The sequence below is a fragment of the Ixodes scapularis genome, unplaced genomic scaffold, assembly GCF_016920785.2.
Source record: "Ixodes scapularis isolate PalLabHiFi unplaced genomic scaffold, ASM1692078v2 PGA_scaffold1__304_contigs__length_218370807, whole genome shotgun sequence".
Classification (NCBI taxonomy): domain Eukaryota; kingdom Metazoa; phylum Arthropoda; class Arachnida; order Ixodida; family Ixodidae; genus Ixodes; species Ixodes scapularis.
The window spans coordinates 63,570,729-63,598,510 of NW_024609846.1; the positions used below are offsets into that span (position 1 = coordinate 63,570,729).

At 47.7% G+C, this 27,782-nt stretch overlaps 1 protein-coding gene across 1 annotated transcript; it reads left to right on the forward strand.

Annotated features, from left to right (window-relative positions):
* Nucleotides 1-1,287: 1,287 nt before the first annotated feature.
* On the forward strand, nt 1,288-27,782 carry LOC8025367 (monocarboxylate transporter 12-B-like). Its single transcript, XM_042290204.1, has 4 exons — nt 1,288-1,459; nt 22,021-22,164; nt 25,589-26,434; nt 27,646-27,782. The coding sequence occupies exons 1-4, from the start codon at nt 1,288-1,290 to the stop codon at nt 27,780-27,782; spliced, it is 1,299 nt and encodes a 432-aa protein (XP_042146138.1).

Genomic DNA, 27,782 nt, shown 5'->3' on the forward strand with positions numbered 1-27,782 from the left:
GCATAAATTCATAAAAAGAAGTTGATAAATTCCCACCAAAATGGGAGGCGCAAAATGAAATTAATGTTTAAGCTTTTTTATTTGTAGGTCGTAAGCCACATTATCAATACTGGAGTCACAATAAGAACTCATTATCCAAGGGCGCCTCATAAAGAAGAACTATTTAGTTCAAAGAAGTAATTTAGTTTGAGCGTATTTGGCGATTGACAAATGAGAGCATTCTCTACCATCGCCAGCGTTATGCAATGTTAAAACATATGCCATTGAAAAAAAATTATATTTAAAACTTAGTATTATTTACTGAAGGCTATTGAATTTCATGCTCAGAATTACCTCACCGGGTGCCCGGAGAAAACCAACAGGTGTTACCTGCAGAGCATAAATTAGCCGCGCTTTGAAGAGCTAATACGAATATGGAAACTAGCCCTCTGCGATAAAGGAGAGATGCAAAATTGTCAGACCAATCCGTGATCAGAATAAACATTTATAAAGGCAAATTTCAGAATATGTAATAAAATACCAGCTGGCGCACTCCTTTGAGATCGAAACTAAAGCTCTGCTTCACACTGTGTTGTGTAAATGCCACACTTTGTCGTGGCATTTACACAACAATGGCATAAAAGGAATTCGAATTTTGATTCGCATAAAGATTGAGGCCGGCAGATTCACATCATACACCTTCACCGCTTGCCATGGTTTCTGGTTAAATGTTCATATATTGCAACGCTCAGTTCATTCGTTAGCTGCAGAAGTATTAGTTTTCGCTCGGAGAGACCCGGTACAAATACATCTTACATACTTGTTTATAGGTTGGGAGGAGAATCATTGGGTACAATTCGGAATATAATCTACCATAGTTACTGATCTGTGTTGGGCTAGCTGGTTCATTGTACCCAGTAAACTTGTACGCCCAAACAAAATGCACAAATACGGAGGACTTGACAGGTACAAGCGCTTATCATTTCCCACTCCGTTGTGTTAGTCGAGCCGTTGCGTTTGTGCACACAAGTTTGGCCACTCTAACATGTGTTGTGAGGTACAAGAAAGAACATAACGAAACTATTTATGCTTTATTTTCCTAATTATTCAAGTAATTTATAACAGGTACTTCGAGAAGAACAATACTGCTTTTGTTATAGAATACAGTTTACACTCGACATTATTTCTGAACTAGTTCCCCGGTAGGGAGAATTATCGTAATCCTGGAACTCTTTAGCTCTTGCAGGGGTTACCATGGATGAAGATGGCTCTCAAGTACCAATAAATACTGCTAAGAAACAATACGCCATGGATCGCCATTGGCACATTCCCTTTCTTGGGGCCCTGATGACTTTCTTCTCGTCCTCGGTGTACAGGCTATCGGGCCTCCTTTTTGTAAACATCATGGAAGAGTTTAATGTCAACCGTGAAGAAGCTTCGTGGCCCGTGAGTATGATACCCACCGGCTACGACATGGGAGGTAGGAAGCATCACCTTCACTAAAATATATATCAATAGCTTTCGAGTTTACTAGCGTTTTCTCGTTTCTCAGTTGGTTCAGATAAAAAAAATATTGTTTTTAGCAAAAGGGCGAAGTTTGTGGCCATGGTGGCCATGATGGTCACTGGGAAAGAGATGAAATTTGTGATTTGTAAGCTAATTAACTAAAATGTGTTAAACAACTTTTCTAAATGTTTATTTTGGGAGAACATTGTATTTGTGGCATTACCTTTCGAGGACAGTATGGTCTAACAGTGTCCTGAAATTTGGATTAAAAAAATCACAAGATGCCATCGTTGTAGACGGCTTCAAACCGAAACTAAACGGATAGCCCCAGTGACGTCGATTCCTTCGCCCTCCGCCGCTTCTCAAACGCAGCAGGTTGGGAGAGCCCGCCTTCACCTTTCCCACCTAGTTTCACTTTAGGGTGACATCTCTCGCCCCATAGCGCCCATTGCAAAATGTTTAATCAAAATTTCCAATGCATAAATGATGCCTCAAAAATAGACGTCATAAAAGTAAATCGTATATATTAACTAATTAGCTAACGAATTTATTTAATCGGTCTCATTTTGAATGGCCGTAATGGAAACACCCTTCTCCACAAACTTGACCCCAGGTAAAAAAAAGAAGAAAAGAAAAACCTAATGCAAGTTTATTTTCTAGATCCGAAACGACTAAAAAAGAAGCACCTTGTATGATGCCTCCAGGCATGGCTTACAAACACGTCAGAAAACAAGTCTGTCGTTTAGTTCGAGTAATTCTGCCCTTACTATCATTGCATTTCTTAACACATTTCTTAACACACTTAATCCGACGAAATATACATTTCGTCGGATTTGGTTCCCCTTAGCGGTCGTTACTCGGTCGACTACGTCTCCTTTAGCGATCATTGCCTTGTTAGTGTTCAATTAGGTGTCAAGAAAAACGGGCCACCTTTTTCGTGGGAACAGCGGAACCTTAACGCGAAGCTGATGCGAGATGAGTCTTTTAGGAACTTAGTCAAGGAGAAATGGCATGAAGTAGAGCTGAAGGGGTGTTGTGTCATCGAGAAGTGGGAGACCTTCAAGCAGGAGGTAGAAATCAGCGCAATTGAGAAGGCGTGTTTCTTGAAGTTCCAAGAAAAGAGAAACGAAGATGTGTTGCGTGAAAACCTGAAGAAGCTTTTACGGGAAGAATGCCGAACTCCCGGCCTTTTTATGGATGATATTAATAACCTAAAAGCCCAACTCGAGATCATAGATCAGGAAAGATATAGGGGAGCCGCTATACGAGCCCGTTCCGAAAGATTCTTGGTAGGAGAAGCGCCCACAAAAAGGATGGTTGCCGCGGAAAAGAAATACGCGCGCGGCAATGAAATAGTTGAAATCGAACACCATGGCGTTCTGTCTGACGAGAAAAATTTCATAGAAAAGGCTTTCGTAGAACACTACACTGATCTTTTCAGTCGTCATGCCCCACAAAAGGCGGCGTTTGAAAGCCAGTTCTTGTCTTTACTGCCGACAATAGATAGTAATTTAAAAGGTTTCCTTGAAGAACCGATAAGCCTGTCGGAGATAACAACTGCGATAGAACATTCGAAACCTGGGAAATCGCCAGGCACAGATGGGTTGACCGCACTTTTCTATAAGACGTTTAAGCATGAGGTTGCAGTTATTTTGTTAGATGTTTTTACTGAAGCGTATGACCAAAAATTCTTACCGCCATCGTTTCTGCGTACGCATACGGTACTGATCCTTAAGTGTGACGACCCCGCTAAACTTCGGAGTGTAAAATTTTATCGTCCTATAACGCTCACTAACATAGATTACAAAATACTAATAAAAGTCCTCGCTAGACGATTGCAATGCATGATCACGAACGTGGTGGGGCCGCACCAGACGTGCGGCATAAGGGGTCGAAGTATTTTAACTAACATTCATGTCGCTCGGAGTATTTTGGAGTGCTGCGACTCAGAGATAATGATGGTAGCGATGTTACAGTTAGACTTAGAAAAAGCCTTCGACCGCGAGTCTCATGATGTCCTCAGTATTTTGGAACATATAGGGGTAGGGTCTTTAATTTTTGAAGGAGTGCGGATTGGGGGGGGGGGGGGGGGGGGGCGTACCGAAACTGTACAATGAGCTTGATTGTCAATAAGCGTGTAAGCGAACGCATCCCTGTCAGATCTTCCGTAAGGCAGGGATGCCCGCTATCACCACTATTGTTTGCTTTGTATATAGAACCCTTTTGTTTGCGCATTATTCATGAGCAGAATGTTCGCGGTTTTACTCTAAACACGTGTGAGGTCCGAATACTGGCTTACGCGGATGATATTGCAATATTTTGCACCGATAGAGAGGGCGTTAAAAAAGTAATCGACATCACAAAGACCTTCTGTCTGCAAACTGAGTGTTCAGTGAATTGGCCAAAGTGTTTGGGTTTCTGGCATGGCGAGTGGCCATCCAAGCCGAGAGTGTACGGAAATATCGAATGGAAAGCCTTACCAACCCGTTATCTAGGCGTCCCACTAGAGTGTTACCGTGATAATGCCCATTTCTGGCGCGAAGAAACTGATAAGCTACATGATAAAGCAACGGAGAGCGGTTGCGTCATATGTCAATGTTCGCACGCGCCACGGTGTGTAACCTATTTTTTGTTGCAAAGGTATGGTACCTACTTCAAGTACTGCACTGTTCTCGTATTTCCATTCAAAGGTTGCATCGTGTTTTTGCGGTATTCATTTGGGCCTCCTCTTGGGAACGTACCAGCCGAGTGGACCTATTTCGACGTGTCCGATCTGGTGGCCTCTCTTTGGCCCATCTCTTTATTCGACAAGTTGTTAACCGTTTTATCTTCCTGCGTGAACAAACCAGTCCCTTTTTGCGTACTGTTTTTCAGGTTCATTTGTGTGACGCCTTACCTGATTTTATTGTTTCGTCCTGTGACGGAGGGTCTGGGGCACTAAGTCCCTATTTAAGAGAAGTAGTTGGTGCTTGCAGATTTTTAGTTGCTCGCTTTTCGTTGGAATATTTATGTAATGTGTCACGAAAACGTATAACGAAAGATTTAATAGAAATGTCTTTTTCACCTCCCATTTATCGAATGTTGTATAGCACTCTCCCTGGGCAGGATGTACTTTGTCGGGTTAAAAAAATGCTGGTTCCCGCTAATATGAAAACGTTTTTCTTTAAATTACATACGGGGACAATGCCGGTTAAAACATGGTTACATGAGAAAGGTGTGTACGTTCCCTGGTCTGTGAATTGTTTTCTGTGTAAGCAACCCGAAACAATCGAGCATTTTTTTTTTTTTTTAAACTGCTGGGATGCAGTGTTTTACTGGGACGTCCTTCAGCGAACGTTGAAAAAATATCTCCCGTTGAATGGGCATGGGATACGGTTTCTGCCAGTTGATATCACAGAGTCTGTGCCACATGATTTAATTATGGTCGTAGGTCTCCACAGCATCTGTAGGAGCCGCATGGCAGTGCGGCACGCGGACGTTGACGCGCGACCTGTGTGCCAGTATTTTACTGAGAGTATCCGGAAAATCAGGGAAGTGTTTAGCGTTTCAGTAGACGGCCCAGATTGGTTGCCAGTCCTAGACATCCTGGCTACAATAAGATCTGTATAAGCACTCCACGCTCACCGAAGTTTCGCTGACGTGTTTGTGAACAACGTATCTGTATAACCCCATGTCTACCTGGCAATAAATTAAAAAAAGCGTGCGTGGCCGAGTGGTTGCCGCACTTGACTTTCGTGCGGTAGCCCAGGGTTCGATTCCTGGGAGCGCCGCCCCTTTTATTTTCTTTCAGTTTAGATTTCTGTTAATTTCGAGAACCGTGTTGCTTGCTTTAGGTTAGAATGTTCTACGCGCCGAATCTTCTAGGCCGATTGTTCGGGAAGTCCACGCGTGTACAAAAATACAAAAAGGGCCCCGCGCGGCGAGCCGGAGTCAGTCTCGCCCCTGCGCTCGATCCTGGGGTTTCGCCGACATCGACGCCCGCGACGCTTTGCTGTTTTCTTCTGTTCCCTTTTTGTTTTGGGCACAAGTTCGCCCCATTAAACGTTTAGTTTCTTCAGTTATCTTAGCCCCATTAATTGTCACTCGTGACAATATGAGGGGATAATCGTCATAGTAATTTGGTTAATTAACTAAAATATCTTAAGTGTTATATTAATGGATTTAAGACTATCGTCGAAATAGCAGTACTGACGGCTATTACAAATAGAGGCCAATTCAATCCAAATGATTTGTGAAGAGGTAATGTTTTTTTTTTAAGTACTGATCGATCAATTTCAACGTCGTTTTTTTCACCGATTTAAAAATTGCTTTTAAAAAGAGCCCCGCAAGCCCTGGCTACAATAACCCTTTGAAGAGTGACCTAGTTGTTTCAATGATGTCATCACTTGTGGTCGGTTAGCTTGCTGCATACCCAACCCGGAGGAATAACACGGAACCAACGGTTTCAACAACAAGAAACTACATTGAATGGGACAAGGACGAGACGGTTAACATGGTTACCAGCGGCGCCTGAGTCCAAGCAGCGAGTCCCCGTGCGCCGCCTCTGATGCGCCTTATAAAGGCGGCGCACGCGATGTGCGCGTGGCTGGCGTGACGTCGCCGCCACGCGGGAAAAGTTCAGCACCTTTGCCTCGCAGTCGGGCAACTGGGCTGTGGAGCCGCCAAAGTGCCCACACTGCCCCCCCCCCCCCCCCCCCCCCGCCCCCCCCTCAAGCTTCATCCGGTATGTCGATGACCGAGACGACCTCGTGGGCGCCAGGGGGTGGATGGCGCTGCTGGGCGGACTGGCGTTGCAAGTCCGGCCGGCGCCTGCTGAATGAGCGCGATGGCCCGTTGGAGGTCGCGCTCGCCACGTTGGTTGACGCATGCTATAGACCCTTTCAGGCAACATTTCATGGGCGCCGCCATCTTGGCGGCACGTGACCCTGCCGCCATAGCCGCCCTTCAGTTTCTCGCCGTTCCTCCGCGTTGTGTGCTGCACCGGCCACTACCGGAGCTTTGTTTTCGCGTTTTTTTACGTCCCGCGTTGAAATCCTGTGTTTTCTTTATGTATTTTCAATATTTCGGGCTTTTATTTAATCATTTGGTATCTATATGTCAACATAGCTCTTGTATTTTCTTATTTATGAAATGGAATCGGACAGCGAATGGATTGACGATACAAGATTATGGCTTTAGAGACGATTTAAGGTCATCCCATTCTAACGTTTTTGTCGCTAATAAAGGGCAGTCAACACCATTGCAACATATGCAAATTTCAACTGACGCAGAGAGGCTATCGCAGTCGTGCTTCTCGCTGCATGCGCACGCTCGTTTCTGTAAAGCCGACCCGCATGTAAGCGATTTAGCGTGCGACGAGACGAGCGACGGTGACAACGACGAGAGTCAGCGACGAAGATTTCTCACAGTCGCCTGTTGCATCGCTCGGTTTTTTGGGTTTTTAGAAAACGTCGCTCACCGTCTTGGTCGCTTGCTCCTGTCGCTTCCATGCGGTTTGCCTCGTCGCGCGACTGCCCGAGCGACAGCGACGCGGGTCACCGTCGCTTGTCTCGTTGCTTGCCGAATCGCTTGCATGCGGTTTATATTTAATATCGAGGCTCCAATGGTTCAGTGGTGTGTGCATCGAAATTAATTGAGTATAAACCGCATGTAAGCGATTTGGCGAGCGACCATATAAGCGACGGCTACCCGCCTCGCTGTCGCTCAGTCAGTCGCGCGACGAGGCAAACCGCATGGAAGCGACGGAGCAAGCGACCAAGACGGTGAGCGACGTTTTCTAGAAATCCCAAAACCGAGCAATGCGACGGGCGAGAGTGAAAAATCTCCGCTGCTCGTCTCGTCGCACGCTAAATCGCTTACATGCGGGTTGGCTTTACGGAAACGAGCTCGCACATGCAGCGAGAAGCACGACTGTGATAGCCTTACTGCGTCAGTTGCAATTTACATATGTCGCAATAGTGTTGACTGCCCTTTATTAGCGACCAAAACAAAACGTAAGAATGAGATGAACTTACATGGTCATTGAAGCCTCATAATCTTGTATCGTCGACCCATTCGCTGTCCGATTCCATTCCATAACTAAGAAAATACAAGAGCTATGTCGAAATATAAATATCATATGATTAAATGAAAGTCCTTAGTATGGAAAAGACCTAAAGAAAATGCAAGATTTCAACGTGTAATGTAAAAAAACACGAAAACGAGGCTCCGGTAGTGGCCTGTGCAGCACACAACGCAGAGCAACAGCGAGAAACTGAAGGTCGGCTATGGCGGTCCGGAAAGCGCGCGAAGGGCGCGCCGACTGGTGGCAGCTCGAGTAACTGACTCGCTGAAAGCGTCTATACGTTCGGCGTCCGCTCTCTCCCCCGCTCCTTGGCCACATGCTGCTCTTTCAGCAGCCGCTCGGTCAGCTCCAGCTTGTCGCTTGATCTCCTCGCTCTTGGTCAGGAGTCGGCTGGCGGCCACCTTGTTGCTCTGGACCGTCCCCAGCAGGTGGCTGCTCTCCATGTGATCCTCCTTGATCCGAGCCAGCTGCTGCTCCGACCTGTAGAAGGTTGCCGCGGTCCAACATGATACCGGCCGCCATGTCGTTCAGATGGCGGGTGTGGTGAAGGTGTTGTCTATGAGCCAGCTTCGTAGAAAACAAGGAGGCAGACGACATGGGGCTCAGTTGAGGGTTGAGCCCGATGTTACCTTCGCATCCCTTCCAGAAAGTTCGAAATAACAGATCTGACGTAAGTACACAATCTTCTGCCACCTCTCTTGAAAAGGGGGCAGATCCGTGAAAGTAGAAAACTACCCCCAAAATGCGAGAGAGGCAAAGCCAAGGAGACACACACACACAAAAACAAGGTTCCTCTCTTTTTGGTGTCACCGACGTCGCAGGTTGTACCGCCGCCTTGGTGGAGACAAGGGGGTTTCTGGAACGGTACTGCCGTCAGTGTTTTCCGGTCGTGCGAGGAATCTTCGTCCTCTGCTTGAAAAAATCGTTTAAGGTCGGTGACATGAACAGGTCCGGTTTCCTCACTAGACTCACAGTGAACTAGTTTGTAAGTGAGTGGTGAGCACTTTTCACGCACGCGAAACGGTCTTTCCCACCTGTTGGCAAGGGAGGTTGCGAAGCCTCGAGTGGCGTCACTCAGTGGGTGAGTACGCCGGAGTACAAAATCTCCCACCTCGATCTGCAAGTCACGTCGCCTCTGGCTGTACTGTTCTGCCTGTTGCACTCGGGCGACGTCAAGATTCTCTCGTGCATCTCGAAGGTTATCGGAGAAGCGCTTTCGCAGGTCCTCCGCGAACTTCACGTAGGGGCGAAGCCTTACCCCAGACTCTGCAGAAAGGAGACTGAAAAAGCGGGAACGCAAGCTCCTTGCCGAAATTCAGTTGGGCAGGAGTGAGACCCGTTGACCGATTTGTGGCCGGGGTAGTGAATGCCCCCTCTGGCAGTTTCGTGTCCCAGTTCTTGTGGCGCTCAGTCTAGGCCACTAACATCATCTTAAGGTTCCGATTTACCCTTTCCGTTAAGTTTGCTTGCCGGTGGTATGGGGAAGTTCTTTCGTGCTTAATTCCCAGCCCCGCACATGCGTCCACGAACACCTTACTCGTTAGATAGGAGGCATTATCGCTTACAAGCTGTGCAGGAAAGCCAAACCTAGCGAATATTTCAAGTAGACACTCCCAGATTTTTTGCGAATCTAGCTTCCGCAAAGGGAATAACTCAACCCACTTCGTGAAGTGGTCGGTTACCACGAACAAGTACTGATTGCCGCGCGTACTACGTGGCAAGGGGCCCATGACGTCACAACAACAAATTTGCCAAGGGCTCTGATCACTCACGATTGGTTGCATGAGACCGGGGGGCTGACCATCACGTGGTTTCGCCTTCTGGCACACCGAGCAGCTGCGAGCGTATCGGAGCACGTCCTGCCTCATGTCTGGCCAGGAAGCAATTTGGGATAACATTTCGTAAGTTTTGCTCCCACTGCGGTGTCCTGCCAAGGCAGAGCCATATGCATGCATCGGATGAAGAGCTTACGTAGCTTGCGGGGTATAACGGTCCGGAATGTCGAGTCATCCGGATCGTCGTCGCCTGGGGGATGTAGTGCAGCAGGAGGCCGTCGTCGCTCATCAAGTAGAAGTCGAACTCCTTGTCAGTTGGGCGGTCGACTGGACCTCTTGCTGCCAGCCGGGCGGAGACACGTTGGCAGAGCCCGTCATCCAGCTGCGCCTTGCGAAGCTCCTCGCGGCTCACCAATGTACCCCACCGTGAATCTGGGGACCCACGTGTAGTGGCCGCGACGGTCACCAAGCCATGGGTATCCTGGGAGTGTTCCTCGGGAAGTGGAGCACGAGAAAGCCGATAAGCAACTTTGTTAGTTGACCCCGGGCGGTACACAATGGAGTAGTCGTACTGTTGTAGCGTAAGCGCCCAACGAGCAAGACGTGCAGCCGGATTCTTAAAGGGGTACTCCGCCGATTTTTTCCTGGTCCCCGATTTGCTTGAAATTTTGCTAAACTCGCCAAACAACATCGCCAAAATAGTATCCCAAATATTAGGTCATAATAAAATTTTTTTTCACGAAGTTATTGAATTTACAATTTTGGTCCTCACCGTGTTTTTCAAACTGAAAGTCTCTACTGGCAACAATGAAAAAGTGACGTCATTGGAAGTGCAGGGGTTCACTCTTTGGACTGTAGAATTTGTTCCCAACTGATTCGAAGCAGTTTCATGGTGTCAAATGAATGCTTTGGAAGCTCGCTCCAGTCCCCGCGCTCCAGCACGGAACAAATGATTGGCATATTCTATTTTTTAGAGTGCGCGCCCGACTGGCAAATTAACCTTCCAGTGACGTCACGGCCCTAAAAAGGGCGGGTATATTTGAATGTTTGTTTTTGCATCATTTTCATTTGCCGATTTCGCAATAACTATTATGAATTTCACGATACTGAATAGCATACCAGAAATGGCAAAGGCCGGAGAGTCAGAAAATATAGTTAGTTGAGGTAGCTCAAAAATCGGCGGAGTACCCCTTTAAGTGCCCTTAGCCATGATAGCGCTAAGTGATCAGATTGAATCTGGAACGTTGCGCCATCTAGGTACATGTCGAAGCGCTTCAAAGCATGCATAATGGCGAGACATTCACGTTCTGCGACACTGTAGTTGCGCTCGGCCTGACTTAGCGTGTGGCTGGAAAAACCAACTGGCCCAAGCACACCGCCATACTCTTGCAGCAAAACAGCACCCAAGCCACAGTCGCTTGCATCTTTCTGCAGAACGAACGGCTTGTTAAAATCTGGGAGCTATAAACAAGCTTTGTCACGGCTTTTGAAAGGGCTGCGAATGCGCATTGTCGTTGTTCAGCCCAACACCACCTGACGCCTTTTTTTAGAAGGTGATTGAGCGGTTGGGATATCTCAGAACAGTGTAGAATAAAATCCCGGTAGAACGCAATCATTCTGAGGTATCTTTGTAGGCTCTTTACGTCATGTGGGCTTGGCTATTCCGTTAGCGCGCGCAACTTATCTTCGTTAAGGCGGAGCGTGCCTTTATCCACAATGAATCCAAGAAGGTTAATCTTGGGCGCGGCCAACTGAACATTTCCGGGATGAATCGTGAGCCCAGCATTACGCATTCGCTCAAGTACAATGCGGAGGTGCTCGACACGCTCCTCAATAGTTCTCGAGAAAACAACCACATCATCCATGTATGCCATGACAAATTCGTACTTCAAGTTCCCAAGTACAAGATCCATCAGGCGTTGAATAGTTATAGTGATAGTATTTTATTGCACTTAAAAGTTTCTGGTGCCGCTCGGTGTGTAAGTGAGGAGGGAAAGGCATGCGCCCATACACATATTGTGCTCCTTTCACCAACCGGACGGCGCTATCAGGAGGACTAGTCTAGACAAAAAAGAAAAGGAAAACACACACACACGCACACACATGCATGCACGCACACAAACACACGCAGGGGGGGGGGGGGGGCAAGGGAGGTGATTATGCTATAGTCCGAGTAACTGTTCTACACAACTCGTGGATGTCGTCTCGGTTGCAGGGGATCGACCCTGTGAGGTGGTGTGGGAATGACCTCCAAATTTCTGCAGCACACATTAGGCACGATGTCTTGTAGCGCAAAGTTCGTGACAGTGGGGGTTGTAGCCGGCCAGTTGGCTTGTTGAGGCGAGGTGGGGAAGGCACGTCAGGGTGGCCAGCACCCATCAATAGGCAGAAGAACCTGATCGAGGCTACGTCTCTGCGGTGTTGCAGACTCCGCCACTGGGCATACTGCAGGAGTTTGGTAGTGGGAATATCTCTGGCGGCAGTTTGGTGTGACGAGGGGGAATCTCGTCGGTACAGCGAAAGGGCTGCCCTCCGCTGTATGGACTCGAGAGATTTCGTATGCGTTGTTGAGGGGGGTCCCAGATAGCAGAACAGAATTCCAGCTGCGTGAGTACCAGCGACGTGTACAAGTGCCTCAGTGGCGTAGCTGGCATGCCGCGCGTAATTTGGGTGACGAAACCCAGTGTCCGCCTTGCACGTGAAGCGGTTCCTTGGATGTGGAGACTAAACTTGAGGCGCTCGTCAAATGCGACTCCGAGCAGTTTTGTGTGAGTGACACGAGAGAGTTGGGTGACACCTATTGAGAGGGGTGGGGAGTGTGAGGGCTTAGCCAAGGACAGGCAGGCTGTCATGCTAAGGCATTTCGTAGGGTTTAGTGGGAGGCTGTGTGTCACGGACAACCTGTAACAGACATCGAGGTGATTTTGAAAGGAGGTGACTGCATCCTTGGAGATTCCTGGTTGTATCATAGAGAGGTCGTCTGCCTTAGATTTCAGTCCATCGGTGATGTCATTTATGTACAGCGAGAAAAGTGTAGGGCCAAGGACACTGCCTGCGGCACACCGGCGAGCACACTACAGGGGGACGAGAGATGACCGTGGAAGGCGACTCGCTGGGTTCGATTCTTGACGAAGTCAATTAGCCAGTTGGTCAAGGAACCCTCAATTAGCGGCGAGATGTTTCGGTGGCGCCGTCCCATGGCTCTCTTTCGTGACGTCATTACCTTGTCAAGAACAAGTTTGATGGTGTTTGTAATGGGCATGGTGGAAGCCTGAAGTCATAGAGCTCTGAAAGCAACACTGCCAACACCGTCGAAATTGAAGTTAATTCTTATATTCCTCTTATTTCCGTCGATGAGATATGCTTTGCTGACGTCAGAGTCAGCATTCGGCCAATTGTGGAGGGCCGACCACAGCGACGCTTTCGATCGCTCACGTCGCCAATACCCACTTTCTGGAGTTTTTTAGGGAGAAGTGTGTGGTCGATGCGATCGAATGTTTTTGAAAATCCAATTGTACTAGTTGGCAGGGGATGCGCTGGTCTAGGTACGAGCTGAGCGTGTGAACTGCTACTGCCAAGGCAGGGTCGCAGCTGCGTCCCCTTCGGAATCCGTGCTGTGCCTGATTTAGCAGGCCATTGTCCTCCAGGTGGTTCAGGATTTTGTTATTTACTATTCTTTACAGTGTGCGGCTCACAACTGAAGTGGAGGCGATGGGGCGATACGAATCAATGCTGTCGGTGTCAAGTACTTTGCTTTGTGGCAGGGCGTTGTGATGGATCTCTTCCACTGAAGGGGTACAGTGCCAGAGTCGAGTATCCGTTGAAACATGTGGATCAGGATGGGCTTGCTCAGACGGGCGGAGAGCTGGAGAAAAGCAGGATGCACTCGGTCTGGTCCAGGGCTCTGTGCTGGGCGAAGGGAGGTCAGTGATTCTTCTAAGTCTTGTTCGGTAATAGATAGGGATGACAGAGAGGCTCCAGGTGGAGGGGGCGACTCGGTATTAGCTGGGTGGAAGGTGAGGCTTGGGGAGGTACGAGAGGCATTCGGGATAGAGGTGAGGCGGGAGTCGTGTGGGGAGACCAAATTGAGAAGTGTTCACTAAACAGAGAGGCTATAGTGGGGGGGGGGGGGGGGGGGGGGGGTCTGATACAACTTTCTGGTTGTGTTTGAAGTCTGTGTGGCCAGGTGAAGAGGTCTTTCTTTGGGATTTGACGTAGTCCCAAAACAGCTTGGGCTCTTTGGCTGCTCAAGCTGCAATGCTGGTGACGTACTCCTGATGTAATTTGTGCACCTGTCTCTTTAAGTCTTTTTGCAGACTTCTCGCTTCGATGTAGCTAGATGCACAATGTTGCTTTCGAGCACGATTGAAGAGTAGGCGCTTTCGTCTTGCAAGTTTTACAATGTCTGTGGTGATCCACGGCGGCCTCTTTTTCTTCGAGGCTGGTGAGTGAGGAACGCATTTCGTCTGGATTGCGGTCATAACCCTCCACCCACATTTCGTGGGTGGAGGGTTCGGACGGTACCATCGACCAGGGGGAAAGGTGAAGGAGAGCGCGTAGGTGTGAGAGATCCGTTTTTCCTACCTGTATATCATTCGGGAGAAATGTCCTTGGCGGGAGAGAGACGTGTAACATTTAATGTGTTTAGCCTTGTGGTCGCAGCCGACCCGACTCTCCTGTGCGTAACAGTCCAACACAAGGGTATGGTTTGTAATGAAACAAAGGTTAATTTGTGACTCGGTGCCGACAGCTGAACGAGTCCGGCAGTCTCTACCATTTCGAGGAGCTGCTGAGATGCTGGGTCAGCTGGTATAGGTGACGATAGGTCTATCCAATCAATATGCACGTTGAAGTCGCCTAGCAAGTAGACACTTGCATAGGATGTGCTGAGTTCCAAAAGTCTGTCGATAGATGTCTGGAGAGAATCAAACCTCGAGGAGTGCGAGTTTGGGGCTATGTAAACACAGGCCACAAGGAACTTGATGCGGTGAGTCCGCAATTCTACGAAAAGGCCTCAAGGTTATCCTGCTGCAGGTCGGCTCGGCGCCGACAGATGATGTGAGACGAAGCGAGCACCATGACTCCGCCCCCACGGGAGGTAGAGTGGTCTTTGCGAAAAATCTGGTAACGGGTAGTGTCGGCAATTTGGCCGTCGCGTGTCGTTTCATCTAACCACGTTTCAGTGAGGGCGAACACTGTGTCGTCTGTGGACTCGAGCAGGGTGTTAAATTCAGGCAGCTTGTTTTTGATTGACCGGACGTTAGAGTACCAGAAGTTCAAGTGCGTTGCATGCTTTCTTCGTGGCGTGGACGGGCTGGGGTCGTTTGTTGGTGGGTTCCGAGGTGTAGTGGATAAGGGAGCTGCGGGGGACTGCCGGGTTACTGTTGCGAATAGCTCGTCGTCGAAGCGGGGGAGCTGGCATGTGCCGAAATACCAATCCTCGGGAGATGAGGAGAGGCACCGGTAGGCCGAAAGTGGGAGGTACTCGCATTTTCAGTGCACCCAGAGTTGGCACTTGTTGCACTGTAGTGCTGCTGTGTTGCTCTTTACGGCCCGGGCGGAACGAGGGCACGGGTGCCTTGGTCCGGGGTTTAGGGAGATGTCTCCGGCAGCAAGTAGGAGCCAAACGACGTGCCGTCGGGCAGACGTGAGGCGCGGGCTTTTAGGCCTAGTGGCACTTGAGGCTACAGCGTAACCGACGGTCGTACCGACGTTACTCACGCATAGGGGCCGGCAGTTCAGTCTCTGGGGGAGGCCGGAGCATTCACGTTGAGAGGCGTCGGTGAGAAACAAGGCACGCAAGCGCGAGTAGATCAAAAAAGCAACAAGTAGACGTAGCCAAGCGCGGACCGTGCCGGTGGCCATCCTCGGTACACTGGCTGGAGAGTTCGACAAGCCAAACGACAGTCGAGTGAACTCGAACAACCCTCTGTGGCAAATAAAAGCCGTTTTTGGAAAGTCTGATGGATGAATCTCGATCTAAAGGAACCCGCGTCTGCAACCCAGCGTTGTAAACACGATCGCGTTACCAAGCGCGTACATCACGGAGGAAATGCTGGGGAAAGGGTAGCTGTTTCGTACGGACACATCGATCGTTAAGCCGCCTGTAATCCACACAGAGTCTGGCAGTTCAGTCTTTTTTCGAAGCGAGAACAGCGGGGAACGCCCAGGGGCTCTTCGACTCACGTACTGAACCGGTGTCGATCACTTCCTCGAGCGCCGCGTCTTGGAGTGCTCTTTTGTGGACGCTAATAGGTCGAGGGTTGCACCTCCGAGGCGGCGCGTCACCGGTTTCAATGCGGTGCAGCTGAATGTCAGTCCCTCTAGGTGTTTCCGTGAACATCGGTGAGAAACACTGCAGGACGGCACGCAACTCCTGCTTCTGCTGGCTGCTTGCGGAGGACTTTCGCGACGATTCTCGAATACCGGCAGGCAAGACGTCCGGCACCATTGTGAAGTGGGCTGCAGTGAGAAGGTTACGGATGCTGTCCTCCCGTCTGGTAAACGGAGTGAGCTCCGATTGTTGTCCCAGCCGGTATCCGCCACCAGAAAAGTCGAGTGTCATGCTTTCGCCTGTAATGAAATCTCTGCACAACATCACAGGTACCACAAGTCCTGGCATTTAAAGAAACCGCTGACGCCGTTTTTTTCCGTTAAACCGAATCTGCAGCCTCACGTCTCCTCAGCTGTTATCGCTGTACCAGAAGCTAGCTGCAAACGGGTTTTGCACTCCCGAGGCTTATTTTTTTTTTGCTTTGCAGAGTTCGAAAACGAAATCCTTTATAAGCGAGATAGTGGCCCCAGAATCCAAAAGTGCGGCAAGGGGAAAATCGAGCAGTGAAATCGTCATGCGCGGTTCAATTATGTTAAGCTCGGACTGGATTCGACATACCGATGGAAGTTGTGCCGCGGCCTCAATGCTCCCAGGGGCTGCAACGGCCGTCGGTGAGTGGCTGTCTGGTTTGAGCGTCGCCGGCCGTAGTAGTGGTTTCCCTGGTTGTTTTGGTTCCGGCCCTTTGCCGCCGTCTCGTGCCACCTCTTCTTTGTAGTGCCCAGAAGCCTTGGACACTGCTTTCGGTGATGGCCGGGCTGCTCGCAAGACGTAGCAGCAGTCCGACGACAGATGCCTGCTTAGGCCACCTGCACCGAGGTGCCCGTCGGACCGCCTCCAGTGATAGGGTAAGGAACCACTATGGGAGGGCCTCTACTAGGCTTGCGACTGGCTGTTGTGGGGAGGGCTTGCTCCGTTGCGGCTGGGGTCGATGCTGCTGGGCTGCGGGTTTGCGACCGCAGCGTCCCAGTTTTCGCCAGCACTTGCAGGAGCAGACTGATGAAGATGGTTCGCTTGGGTGGTGATCTCCGTTGGGCTCCAGCTAGCAATAGGGCACGGCCAACAACCTCCCACCTGTCGTGGTGACCCCCGGCTGAAACCCTCACGGGCCCCGCTGTGACCTTTGGGGACCTCTCGGGGAGAGTTAGGTGAACGTACGCTTATCCCGCACGGGAGATCACCATGCATTCCACGCCAACTCTCCTGGTTGACGTGGTGGGGAACGGAGGTCTCGTTCGGACAGCCCACTTGCGTCGAGGCCTCGGGGCACCGCCATGCGCATGCTGGTTCGAGCGCGTACTTGGCTGGTGGTGGCGGCACGTAGTTTCGCTCGGCAGGAAGAGCTTCCTCGATGAGGCGGGAGCCCCGGGCTAGCTCTTCAAGGGTCTGAAAGGTGCGGTCGATCAAGTAGACGTGGTACCTTGAGTAACACTGTCTTCTGACCCAAGTTACTGTGTCCGACTCCGGCGGCTTCGGGTGCGCCCTCTTGATGAGCTCTTGCATGGCTCAGACGTACCGGAATAGACTTTCGTCCGGGTGCTGCGTCCTTGCCATGACCTCTCGGAGAATTTGCGTCGCGTAGTCTGCAGGCAGGAACTCTTCTCGAAGCCTTTTCTGGAAGTTCGCCAGGCTGGTGAAGGGGGCCTGTGAGCCCAACCAGCACCTGGCACTGGCTTGCAACGCCAGCGGGAGTATGCGGTCCACGATGAAGGCTTCCGAGGCCGGGAGGCAAAGTGGTATGTCTGCAGCTCGTCCAGGAAGTCTGCCACGGACTTGACGTCGTCCTACCCCATGTAGACCGGAACAGTCAAGTGTGGTCGGGGCTCTCGCGGTGGGGTTTCCTGCTGGCCAGGCGTGCGGGCCAAGCAGTGCATCACGGAGTCGCACATCTCCGTGACCTTCGTAAGCAGGTTCATTTGTGCCGTTGCGGCCATCGCGGCTTCGTGCTCCCGCGTGAGCATTCCTGCAAACACAAAAAAAGAAACGCCCCCCAAAACCCAACTCAAGCGCAAACAAAGGAAACGCCCCCCCAGAAACCAAAACAAGCGCGCAAAACGATTGCCGCAGTCACAACCCCCCCCCCCCCCCCCCCGTCAGATACAAGCCAATACAACAAACACGGACGTGACGGAAGCACCGAACGATGGTCTGAAAGAAGGGGGATGGGAAAAAATGCCTACAGAAAGAAGAGAACAAGCCCCGTGAAATTCCTGCGAGTGGGTAGCATACTACGCTTGGGCGCCATTGTGGTCGGTTAGCTTGCTGCATACCCCACCCGGGGGAATTACACGGAGCCAACGGTTTGAACAACAAGAAACTACATTTAATGGAACATGGGCGAGACGATTAACATGGTTACCAGCGGCGCCTGAGTCCAGGCAGCGACTCCCTGTGTGCCGCCTCTGAAGCGCCTTATCAAGGCGGCGCACGCGATGTGGGCGTGGCTGGCGTGACGTCACTGCCACACAGGAAAAGTTCGGCGCCTTTGCCTCGCAGTCGGGCAACTGGGCTGTGGAGCCGCCAGGGTGCCCACACACTATCTAGGCAGCGTGTCCTTGACGGGCGCGCCGACGACACCATTCACGACATGACTGAACCGACTAGTCACTCTTAAGTGTAATGACTTTGCGGCGCTTTTCTTATGCCCAATTTCTAAATCTGGCGCATAAAAAACCACGCGAAAATGAGTTAATAAGCATTATTTTGAAATGCTTATAGTCGGTCTGGCAGGCAATGGTAATTTCTGTCAATACTGCAATCGGCCCTTAAAAACAATCATGAAAAAGTCAGGTAGCAACTTCATGTTCATTATTAGATTTACCCTGACGATCGTCCCCTCATCTAAAGTCCGCTGAACCTGATAAAGGTAGGGTGAAGATGGCACTCGTCAAACTCTCATTCCTTAAAAAAAACTGTTATAATTAAAATTAAACATCTTGTATAGTATCATCGCCAAAGCGAGTCTTACTCGTTTCAACATTCTCAAACGCAGGTCAAACTATTGACACCATATACCGTTCGATACAGAGTTTCCTAATTCTTCACAAGCTCTATACGCCTCGCAAGTGGGCTCATTTTCGTCTTCTGCGCATGAGAAAGGAAGTAGCGGTGACGTCAGAACGCCGAGCCCTGATTGGCTGATCGCAACCCCCTATCTCAGCGTCGTCTGCTCTTTTGCAACGTCGTCTGCTCGCAACATCGTCTGCGTCTGTCTTACCTTTCCTGCGACTTTCGGAGGTGCAGGTCTTTACGAGCGAACTCGACTTCGCCTTTCAGAGAGGGCAGACGAAATAACTCGAGCGGTATGTTGTTTTTGTCGAACAACTAGCAGACGCGCATCAAGGAGGGAAGTCACAGGAGTCACTGGCGAGGTGTCCTGAGGCGCCGTGGTTTGTTTGCTAAGAACCGAGAGTGAGCGTGTTAGTGTCCGCAAGTTCCCTCCCAAATACATTTTTCCTCCTTTCGTATGCGGCGAGACCCCTCATTCTTTAACGGTGTCGGCGGGTTGGCGCAGTTAACGTCGTCTGCTTTAAGTCTGCTAGTCAAAGCGATGGCGGCTTTACCTTTCCTGCGTCTGTCGGAGATTCACCGCTTTTTCACCGGCGAGAGTCACCGTTGCCTAAGGAGACAACAAGAGGAAGAAATTGACCTCTTCATCTAAAACTGAGGTCAGCGATCAAAGTATATTACGGGAAGGGTTCACAACGGTCGCGCGGGCATATTCCATTCAGCACGCCAGCCGGTCGTGGGCAGACGGTCGCCGAGTCGCGGAGTGCCTGCTAGGCCTAACTGCCGAAGCTCGCTTGGTCGCGTTCGGTGGAATCGTGGCCGTTGGAGCTTTTCCCGGGTGTTTGTGGATCCAGCGTTCTTGTTCGTCGTGGTCTGTTTCAAGTACTTTTTACTTTTTTCTTGCTGCTTGAGGTCGGGACGCGTGAGAAGCGCATGTAGAAAAATAAACGTCCGTGGTCGTCGCGACCGCGACGCTGTTGGCCATGCTGATTTGATCGTAAGAAGTGCATAAGACAGCTTCGGAGCTGTCGTAGGATTTCGTCGTAACCTGCGCAAAACTTACGAAAATTTCGTTTTGTGAATACGAATTTGTTCTTAAGTTTTGTCTTACGCACATTTTTGGCGTAAGATCGTTTCATGAATCTGGCCTCTGCACTTCAGAAAGTCGTAGGAAAAATAAGACAGACGCAGACGGCGTTGCAAAGGAGCAGACGACGCTCAGATAGGGGGTCGCGATCAGCCAATCAGGGCTCGGCGTTCTGACGTCACCGCTACCCCCTGCGCAAGAAGCAGACGAACTTGCCCTCCGCATAGAGAACAAAAATGGATGTTAGTTGTCAATCTCTCTGCTAAACAGTTATAGGCTCCGTTTTGTTGAAGAGTACCACATGTAATCTCGTTTATGTTTTTGTTCGGGGTGTGCGAATATTGATATTGTCGAATTCCAATGGCTTACGAATATCAAGAAAAAGCACCTTCGAATATCGAATCGACTATCGAGTATGTGCGCAGTATGAAAAGATGGGGGAGAAAAAAGACGAGTATGCGAATATTATTGCTCTTATTAGATTTCGGCTCATTGATGAACTTTTATACCAGGAATTAAATAAAACGTAATCAGTCTAGGCAGCATGTAAAAAATAGCTTCTATGCAGTCATTGCAACGTGACCAATGATTACCCAAGTAAAAGAGTAAATAAAATTATTCATAACTAAACAGCGTGACAAAGATGCAACTAAGAATAGTCTAATAAATATACTGGTAATCACCTGAGCGTATGAAGGATACATCTAGTACTTTGGGCATACATATATATTCAAATTTAAAAATATATCAGCACTTGGCTAGATAATACATATCAGATGTAACTTGCAATCGAGTCATGGAAATTGAGGGGCAAAGAAAGTGAAAAAAAAACAACCAAAACTTCTCTGGTCTCATGAAACAGAATTTGTGGAGTTTTTTTATGTTCAACGAAGACAGATACGTATCTTTCGGGGAATAAACATATTCTTATACACTTCAGATATTTCGAATCATGCGCGGCGTTCAGATTATTCGGTCCTTGACCCGCTATTCGCAGTTTGTCCGAATATTTGGCCGCGGCCGAATAATCGGGAACTTCCGAGCAAGCAATTCTCGAATCGAATACGATTTGAATAAGGGGATTATTCGATTCGTATTCAAACTTTCGAATATTCGTACACCCCTAGTTTTTGTTCTATCAGAGCTATTGTTATCAGTTAGTGTATTGTATACTGCGTCGTATAATGGTGCCTGGAACGCGTCTCCGACTCGTGTGTTCAGCTACCTATTCCTGCCATGCACCCAAGCAGCACAGAGTTGGCCGATCATTGTCCAATGGCTGGCAATGGTCCTTTGACCAGTGGCCAAACAGTGGCCAGAGATTGGCCGATGACTGGCGTTTATCTGGCCATCTGCCATTGGCCAAGCATTGGCAAATGAAGGCCTTTGACCACTGGCCAAAAACCATCATTTTTGGCCAGTGGTCTTTGGCCACTGGCCAAAAAACCATCGCCTGCCATTGCCCATTGTTTGGCCAAATTTCGTGCGTGTGAAAGGGGTCCTGAAGAGGCAAAAAAATACGTAAAAAAAGTGGGTGGGTCATGTTGTCGGATGTTGCGATCCCGGCGGTTGAGTGCAGAAGTTCAGAAAAAAAAAACACGTGGGAACGCGAGTTTTACTGTCACCGCAGCACCCCTGAGGTGAGAGCGCCAGGGTTGCGGCCCTGGCGGTGCCACAGCCACATAACACTTCTAAGGCGTCATCAGGGAGAAAATCAGGAACCATGTTTTGGGATGCAGTAAGCATAGCAGTGGAAGACACGCTCCAGGAACCATACTCTTGCCAATGGTGTCCTGGGCTCTTCAACCTTCATATTGAAGGCTTTTCTTATTATTTTCATAATCATGATTATTATCTAATTATCAATATTAATGTATTATTCTTTTATTTTAATGATTAGCATTTTATCTATTTTATTACTAATGTTTTATTATTATTATTATTAATATTAAGTTGTCTTAGTACTTAAACGACCGTAGCCTTGTTTGCCAACCAAGAAACGTTCTCTCTTTATCACGAGTTTGTTAAGTATGAGCATAATTTTATTTGACAAAGCATACTGCTGATCAATATTTATGCACAAGATTGCTGAAACTGACTATTTGACTGTACTCGTCTTATTGATAAATCAGGGCCCACATATCCCGCATCAAAGCAGCCATAGATGCAACATCTGATAACCTACTCCGCTAACACAAATCGCACCAAAACATTTATTCAGTTGGACCGAGAAATTACGTGTTACTTTGTTATTCACTTTCTCAAACAGGACTGGTGTATGGACTGCTTTCCCAAAGGCTAAGCTTAGTTCAGACGGCCATGGTGGGCGCCTTCCTTACGTCGCTTGGACTCATTGCCTCAGTTCTTATTTCAAAAATTTGGTGGATGACCGTTACATTGGGATTGCTGCACGGTAAGACGAAAGGAACATTGTCGAGGTTTATTTTTTATTATTCCCATTTTTGTGTGAAGTGGAACTGATTTAAAAAATCGAACGTAAGTGTACATTTAAGGCTGTTATAAACAGCAACAGCTCAAGAAAGCCGAAAACAAAATATGAGACACAGAAAAGGAAACAAGAGCGATGTTGTCTTTCCAGTAGGGATGCTTTGAATTGGGAATCGAACTTTCGTACTTGACTGACCAAAAAATTCGATAAATTTCGAACTTTCGAACTTATTTATCAAGAAAATTCGAAAAGTTTCGAACTTTCGAATTTTGATAAGTCAGAAGTTCGACGAACTTCGAACTTATAGGGTAAAAGTTCGACGTTCGTCGAACTTCGAAAGACCGGCGGACGGTTTTATTTGATTTCAAGTAGTGGGGTACATTCGTAATTTTTTTTGTCGAACTTTTACACGCGGTGCTGCGTTCCTTACGAAAGACAATGTCATTTATTTCAATGTTCTGGCATGCTTAGGTTTAAAGAAATAAATCCCCGAAGGGGCGAGGACGGACGACGGGTTTTTGACGATTATCGTTTGTGCCAGATTTGAAGCACGCTGCAGCCGGAGCTATTTATGGTAGATATGTTATACTTTTTTTTAAGAATGATCTATGTATAGCGTAGGTAAGTGCCGTCTTAAGATGTGATTATTGTTATTCAACGTGAGTTTCGAAGAAATGTCCAAACATGTATCTGCATGCAATTATGACCTACACTTGATATTTATTTTCGTCTAAGTTGTTTGAGGTATCGCATTTAAATTAACACCACAGACAGTACATATAATTGCCATCTGCAGAATACAAAATAATATATTTATTGTTTTTTCACGTTAAGGAATAAATTAACTCATGGCAGTAGATTTCTAGTAGTGTTCAAGTTCAGCACGTCATTAAAAGAAAACTTTTTTTTTTTCGCTTCACGTTCCTGGGACGTGTTTCTTTTAGCCTGTACACATTTTGGTAAAAGAAACTTGTTTCGAAGTTCTGAACCTCTGAATATGCAAGAATAGGACACTTCCGACGAATTCTTGATAGTTTTTTTTTTTTCTCCTGCTTTTTATTCCCGCATTTATTCTTTTTTTTTTTTTCTTTTGTTACTATCGGCACAGGTGTTTAGGTCGAAAAGACAGTTTTGAACTTCCGAACCACTAAGCATGTGACGAGCAGTGCCTTCTGACAACGAGTTTCTAACAATGACCATCTACGCAACCTTTTATGCAGTGAAGAGCGACAGTAGCTATACATATGCATAAATAATTTCAGATTAAAATAAGCTCGACCACGCCCTCTTTCCCCGTATTGTTTTCTTTAACAGTCCGAAATACCTGCAAGGGAAAGAAAGAGGCTGAAGCCCCCCCCCCCCCCCCCCCCCCCCGCTACCGTCTTTCCCCCCGTTTTTCCTCTTCCGACGCCACTTGTATGGTAGAACGCTCCTCGACCTCGAGTTGTGTCGGCTTTTGTGCTTTTTGCGAGGCGATTCCTCCGTCTCAGAAAATAAACCTCCAGTACAATTATAAACTTCACCGGATCGGATTACTACCAGCGTGCAAGGGGCGGCGAGCTAGTTTGCCAGGTCGCTTCAAGGTTTCTCTGAGCCTCAACCTCCTGCTCGCCCCTGGCCGTTTCGAACTGGATGAGTCTCGTAAAACAGTGTGTTCGTGCAATCACTACTGCGTGATAAAGACCCCCCCCCCCCCCCCCCCCCCCCCGGGGGGGCTGGCGGTCACAATTCTGCACTGGCAAATATTCTAGCACGTCCGGGACACTCGTCGTCTCATTTAATTGCCTTACCAACTTCGCAGAATCTAGATATCACACCCTAACTTTTCTAAACTTGATTTTGTGAAAACAAGTGAGTCGTGAAAACGTTATTTGAAACTGAAACTGCAGAAAAACTTGAAAATCGGACTTCAAACTTTGAGAACTTGGATTAAAAAAAATTCAAAATCTTCAATTTTTTTTTTTTTTTTTTAATTTAGCGTTAAAAGAGAATTGAAACTTTCGAACTTTTCGACCTTTATGCCAAAAGAAATTCGAAATCTTCGAATTGTTCGAACTTCATGTCTATAAAAATTCGAAGCGTTCGAAGTTTTCAAACTTTTTTTACAAAGAATTTCGAAATCTTCGAATTTATCGAGCCTGAAGTAAAAAAAAATTCGAAATATTCGATTTCGAAATTTTAGAAACCGTGAAAGCTTCGAAATTTTCGAATTCGAAACTCCGCTGTGGACAAAAGTTGCGAATTTTTCGAAATCGAACCTCGGTCGGTACGAAAATATCGAAATTTTTCAAAATCGAACCTCAGTTCGCTTCGCAAATATCGAAACCTTTCGAAATCGAACCTAGCGTGGTTCGCGACATCCCTACTTTCCAGACGACAAAGGTGCCTCCCTTATCGTCCTGTTGTTTGCTTCTATTTGGTGCAGTTGCTTATTACAATAAATCATCAACTTGCCCAAGCGTCCATCCTAACAAGTAAGGGTTACTGGGGTTACTTAAAGAAACACTAAAATGACTAAAACAAATAGAGGCGCGGATGAGACACATTTTTAAAAATAATTCCAAGAAAAAATATTTTTCCTTGCAATATTGAGGCTGTTAGATGCAATTTAGGTGGAGGTCACGGGCCGCTCCAAGCCCCGCCCACAGATCGGTGACCCCGCCCATTACTACTAGATTGGCTTCGCTGCTCGGGCGAACATGCTCACAAGCCTAGTGTCTCCCTTTCGCGATATCTGCAGCATCTAGTCAGGCGTCTAGCTGACGCCGCCTGCAAGTCGCTCGAGGAGACGCGCGGCAGCCTCCGTCACCGTCTGCTATTCCACCACCGTCTATCATCATCTGCTAGGTCGTCTGTAATGACCGTAAAAGCCGGACATAAAAGCTGCGCGTCGACCTCCGTTTTCGCGTTCGTTTGTTCATTATTCCCCCGCCTACAAACTTCTGCAACGCTCGTAAGACGTGTCCATTAAAGCGGTATTCTAACGTTTCATAAATGCACGAGGGAGTATTCACTGGTGGCCATATCCGTGTCCGCTGCTACTGAGCGCGTGCTGACGGCGAGCTTCCGCAGTCCTTTTAGAGCGTGCATTTAGCACCATCAAGGTTGCCGGTCTTAGCAGGCTATTAATGTGAGCTCGTTCTGAGCATGCGCTCTAAACATCGCCCTCTAATATGGCGTCCGGTAAATACCTCCTGTACAGGCGTCTGCCAACGTCTTTCGATGTGCGGTAAGAAGCGACCGAGAGGAATAAAAAAATCAAGAAAATAAACTTGCAGTCTTTCCAGGTGTCCTGTTTCTAAACTTTCTGGTTAATAATGTTGAAATATGCTCTAATACTTGATTTCGGAAAAGTAACACGTAACGTTTTTTCCTATTCCTCTTGCAGGACTCGGCAGCGGAACATTGACTGTCTGTGTGCAAGTGTTTGTGAGTCAGAACTTTGCGGTTTACCGAGGAATAGCCCACGGCATTGTGAATACCGGGCCTAGCATTTCAGCGTTTGTCTTTCCTATCCTCCTGTACTTATTGACAAGCAGATACACTTTTGAAGGCTCCCTCTTTCTCTTAGGGGGCATCCTTCTGAACTTGATTCCTCTTAGTACGCTTTTAGGTGAGCACTTTACAATTCCACAGAAAAACCCTCCACTAACAAACGGCTTCGATAGGCCGATAACTTTTTCAGATAAATTGAGGAGGCAAGAAACGCAATACGGAACGCAAAAAAATCCATCCTCTACTTCTGAATCAAAGCCACGTGTCCTGAAGACAGCGGAAAAGGTACTTCGAGCCCCAGTGTTCTACGTCCTATTTGTGTCGTGGCTAGCGATGTACTTAAACATGGACTTAATTCTGACTACAGTCGTTGACTTTGCAAAAGAAATTGGAGCCCCTGAAGGTAATGCCGCGGCCCTGCTTTCCCTTTTCTCAATCATGGATGGAACAGGGCGGCTTCTGATTCCGCTGATTGCAGATAAGAACCTCGTCCGCCGCAGCACCCTCTGGGCCTTCGACTTCCTCGTCGTTGGAATACTTGTAGCTACCCTTTCTAGCGTGAGATCGTACAAGAGCTTAGTCATCGTAATGTTTCCTATGGCAGCAGCAATGGGTTGTTCGCAGTCGATGTTTGGTGTGTTACTGGCAGACTATATCGGTCTTGACCGACTTTCTGTTGCATATGGACTGTGCAGTATGATCGGTGCACCAGTCCTCCTTCTGAAGCCTCTCGTCATAGGTGAGTGACTTGACTAGTTCTGCGTCGCGATACACGTTTTCAATTGACAGTTAAGCCTATCATGACTCTGAACATGAGCAACGCTTACGACTAACGATTATATTACATGGAGAATAAGAAATGAGGGAGAGAAAGGACAAAGACAAACCTCGTAACACAGCTAGGTGACTGGTGGGTGACAGAAAAAATCCGCTTGGTCCTGGTATCAAACCAGGACCTTCTCCGTGACGACTGCCCACATATAATACCGTGAATGGGCAAACTCACCAGGGCGAGTCATGTCCGATTCCTGAAACCACATACTACAGCCCGTCATGTTTTCCTGGATCTCACTTACAGGCGGCCTGTAATGGCCTCAATAAATATGAATGATATATTAACGTGAAGTTCAAGCGTTTAAGAGCATATCCGTTCATCTTCTTCTATGTACATTTTTTATATATATTTGTTTTGCTTAGGCTAGTGGCAGGTTATTTTATATTATAATATGTACTATTCGCTTTATAGGGTCTAAAGGGACTGAATAAATCTCTGAAATAAAATATTTGTAGTAATTTTAGCTTACTGCTTTACACTTGCCGCTTTCATTGTATTAAAAAGTCAATCTGGCAACTTGGTAGTTTGTGATAGGTAATCATCCTTACTATAATCACCTTTATATGAGTGAAAAAAAAAACGCTAAGTGGGCAGGCGAGCTGGCAGTACCTAATCATGTCGTAAAACACCCCTGACTGTGCGTAGTTATCTCTGCGTAAAAGGTGGTTGAGATTGACTGTGTGCGTATATATATGATGATAGAGAAATAAAAAAGTTAGCTGAGTTTGAGATGTTCCCTTCTGTCAGGTGTTAAACGACATGGTTCATAGGAGTGTTCGAATAATCAGTAGTCTAACTATTTCTGCATCATTACCCAGGCACATGCTGTTGACGAGCACGAAAAAACAACAAATGATTGAATGAATGAATGAATGAATGAATGGAGTACCATGCTATGTATTAGCATCACAAACTGAAGTTGAATATGTTTAGCGGTTTCTTGTCTCGTAACAGATGTAGTTGGGTATAATTCCAAACGTATACAAAAGATATGAACATCTCATGGGAATGATTCGTATTATGTCAACTGCGGGTAATAATAGTCTCAAAACCTGTACGCATCTTATAAAGCGTGGGAATCTGAACAAAGAATACGCCATCCTTCCTTTTTTCAGGTTATTTCAGAGACACTACCGGATCGTATGTGGACATGTTTCGCATATTGGCTGGACTTCAGATAATGAGCAGCTGCCTTTGGCTTGGTGTGGTATTGGCAGAACGCAAACACTACACTGTGGCGCTTGGAGAATAA

Coding starts and splice junctions, on each gene's coding strand:
- LOC8025367 (XM_042290204.1), top strand. CDS start 1,288: ATGGATCGCCATTGGCACATTCCCTTTCTTGGGGCCCTGATGACTTTC. Junction 22,165..25,588: donor TACATTGGGATTGCTGCACG/GTAAGACGAAAG, acceptor TTCCTCTTGCAG/GACTCGGCAGCGGAACATTG. Junction 26,435..27,645: donor TCTGAAGCCTCTCGTCATAG/GTGAGTGACTTG, acceptor TCCTTTTTTCAG/GTTATTTCAGAGACACTACC.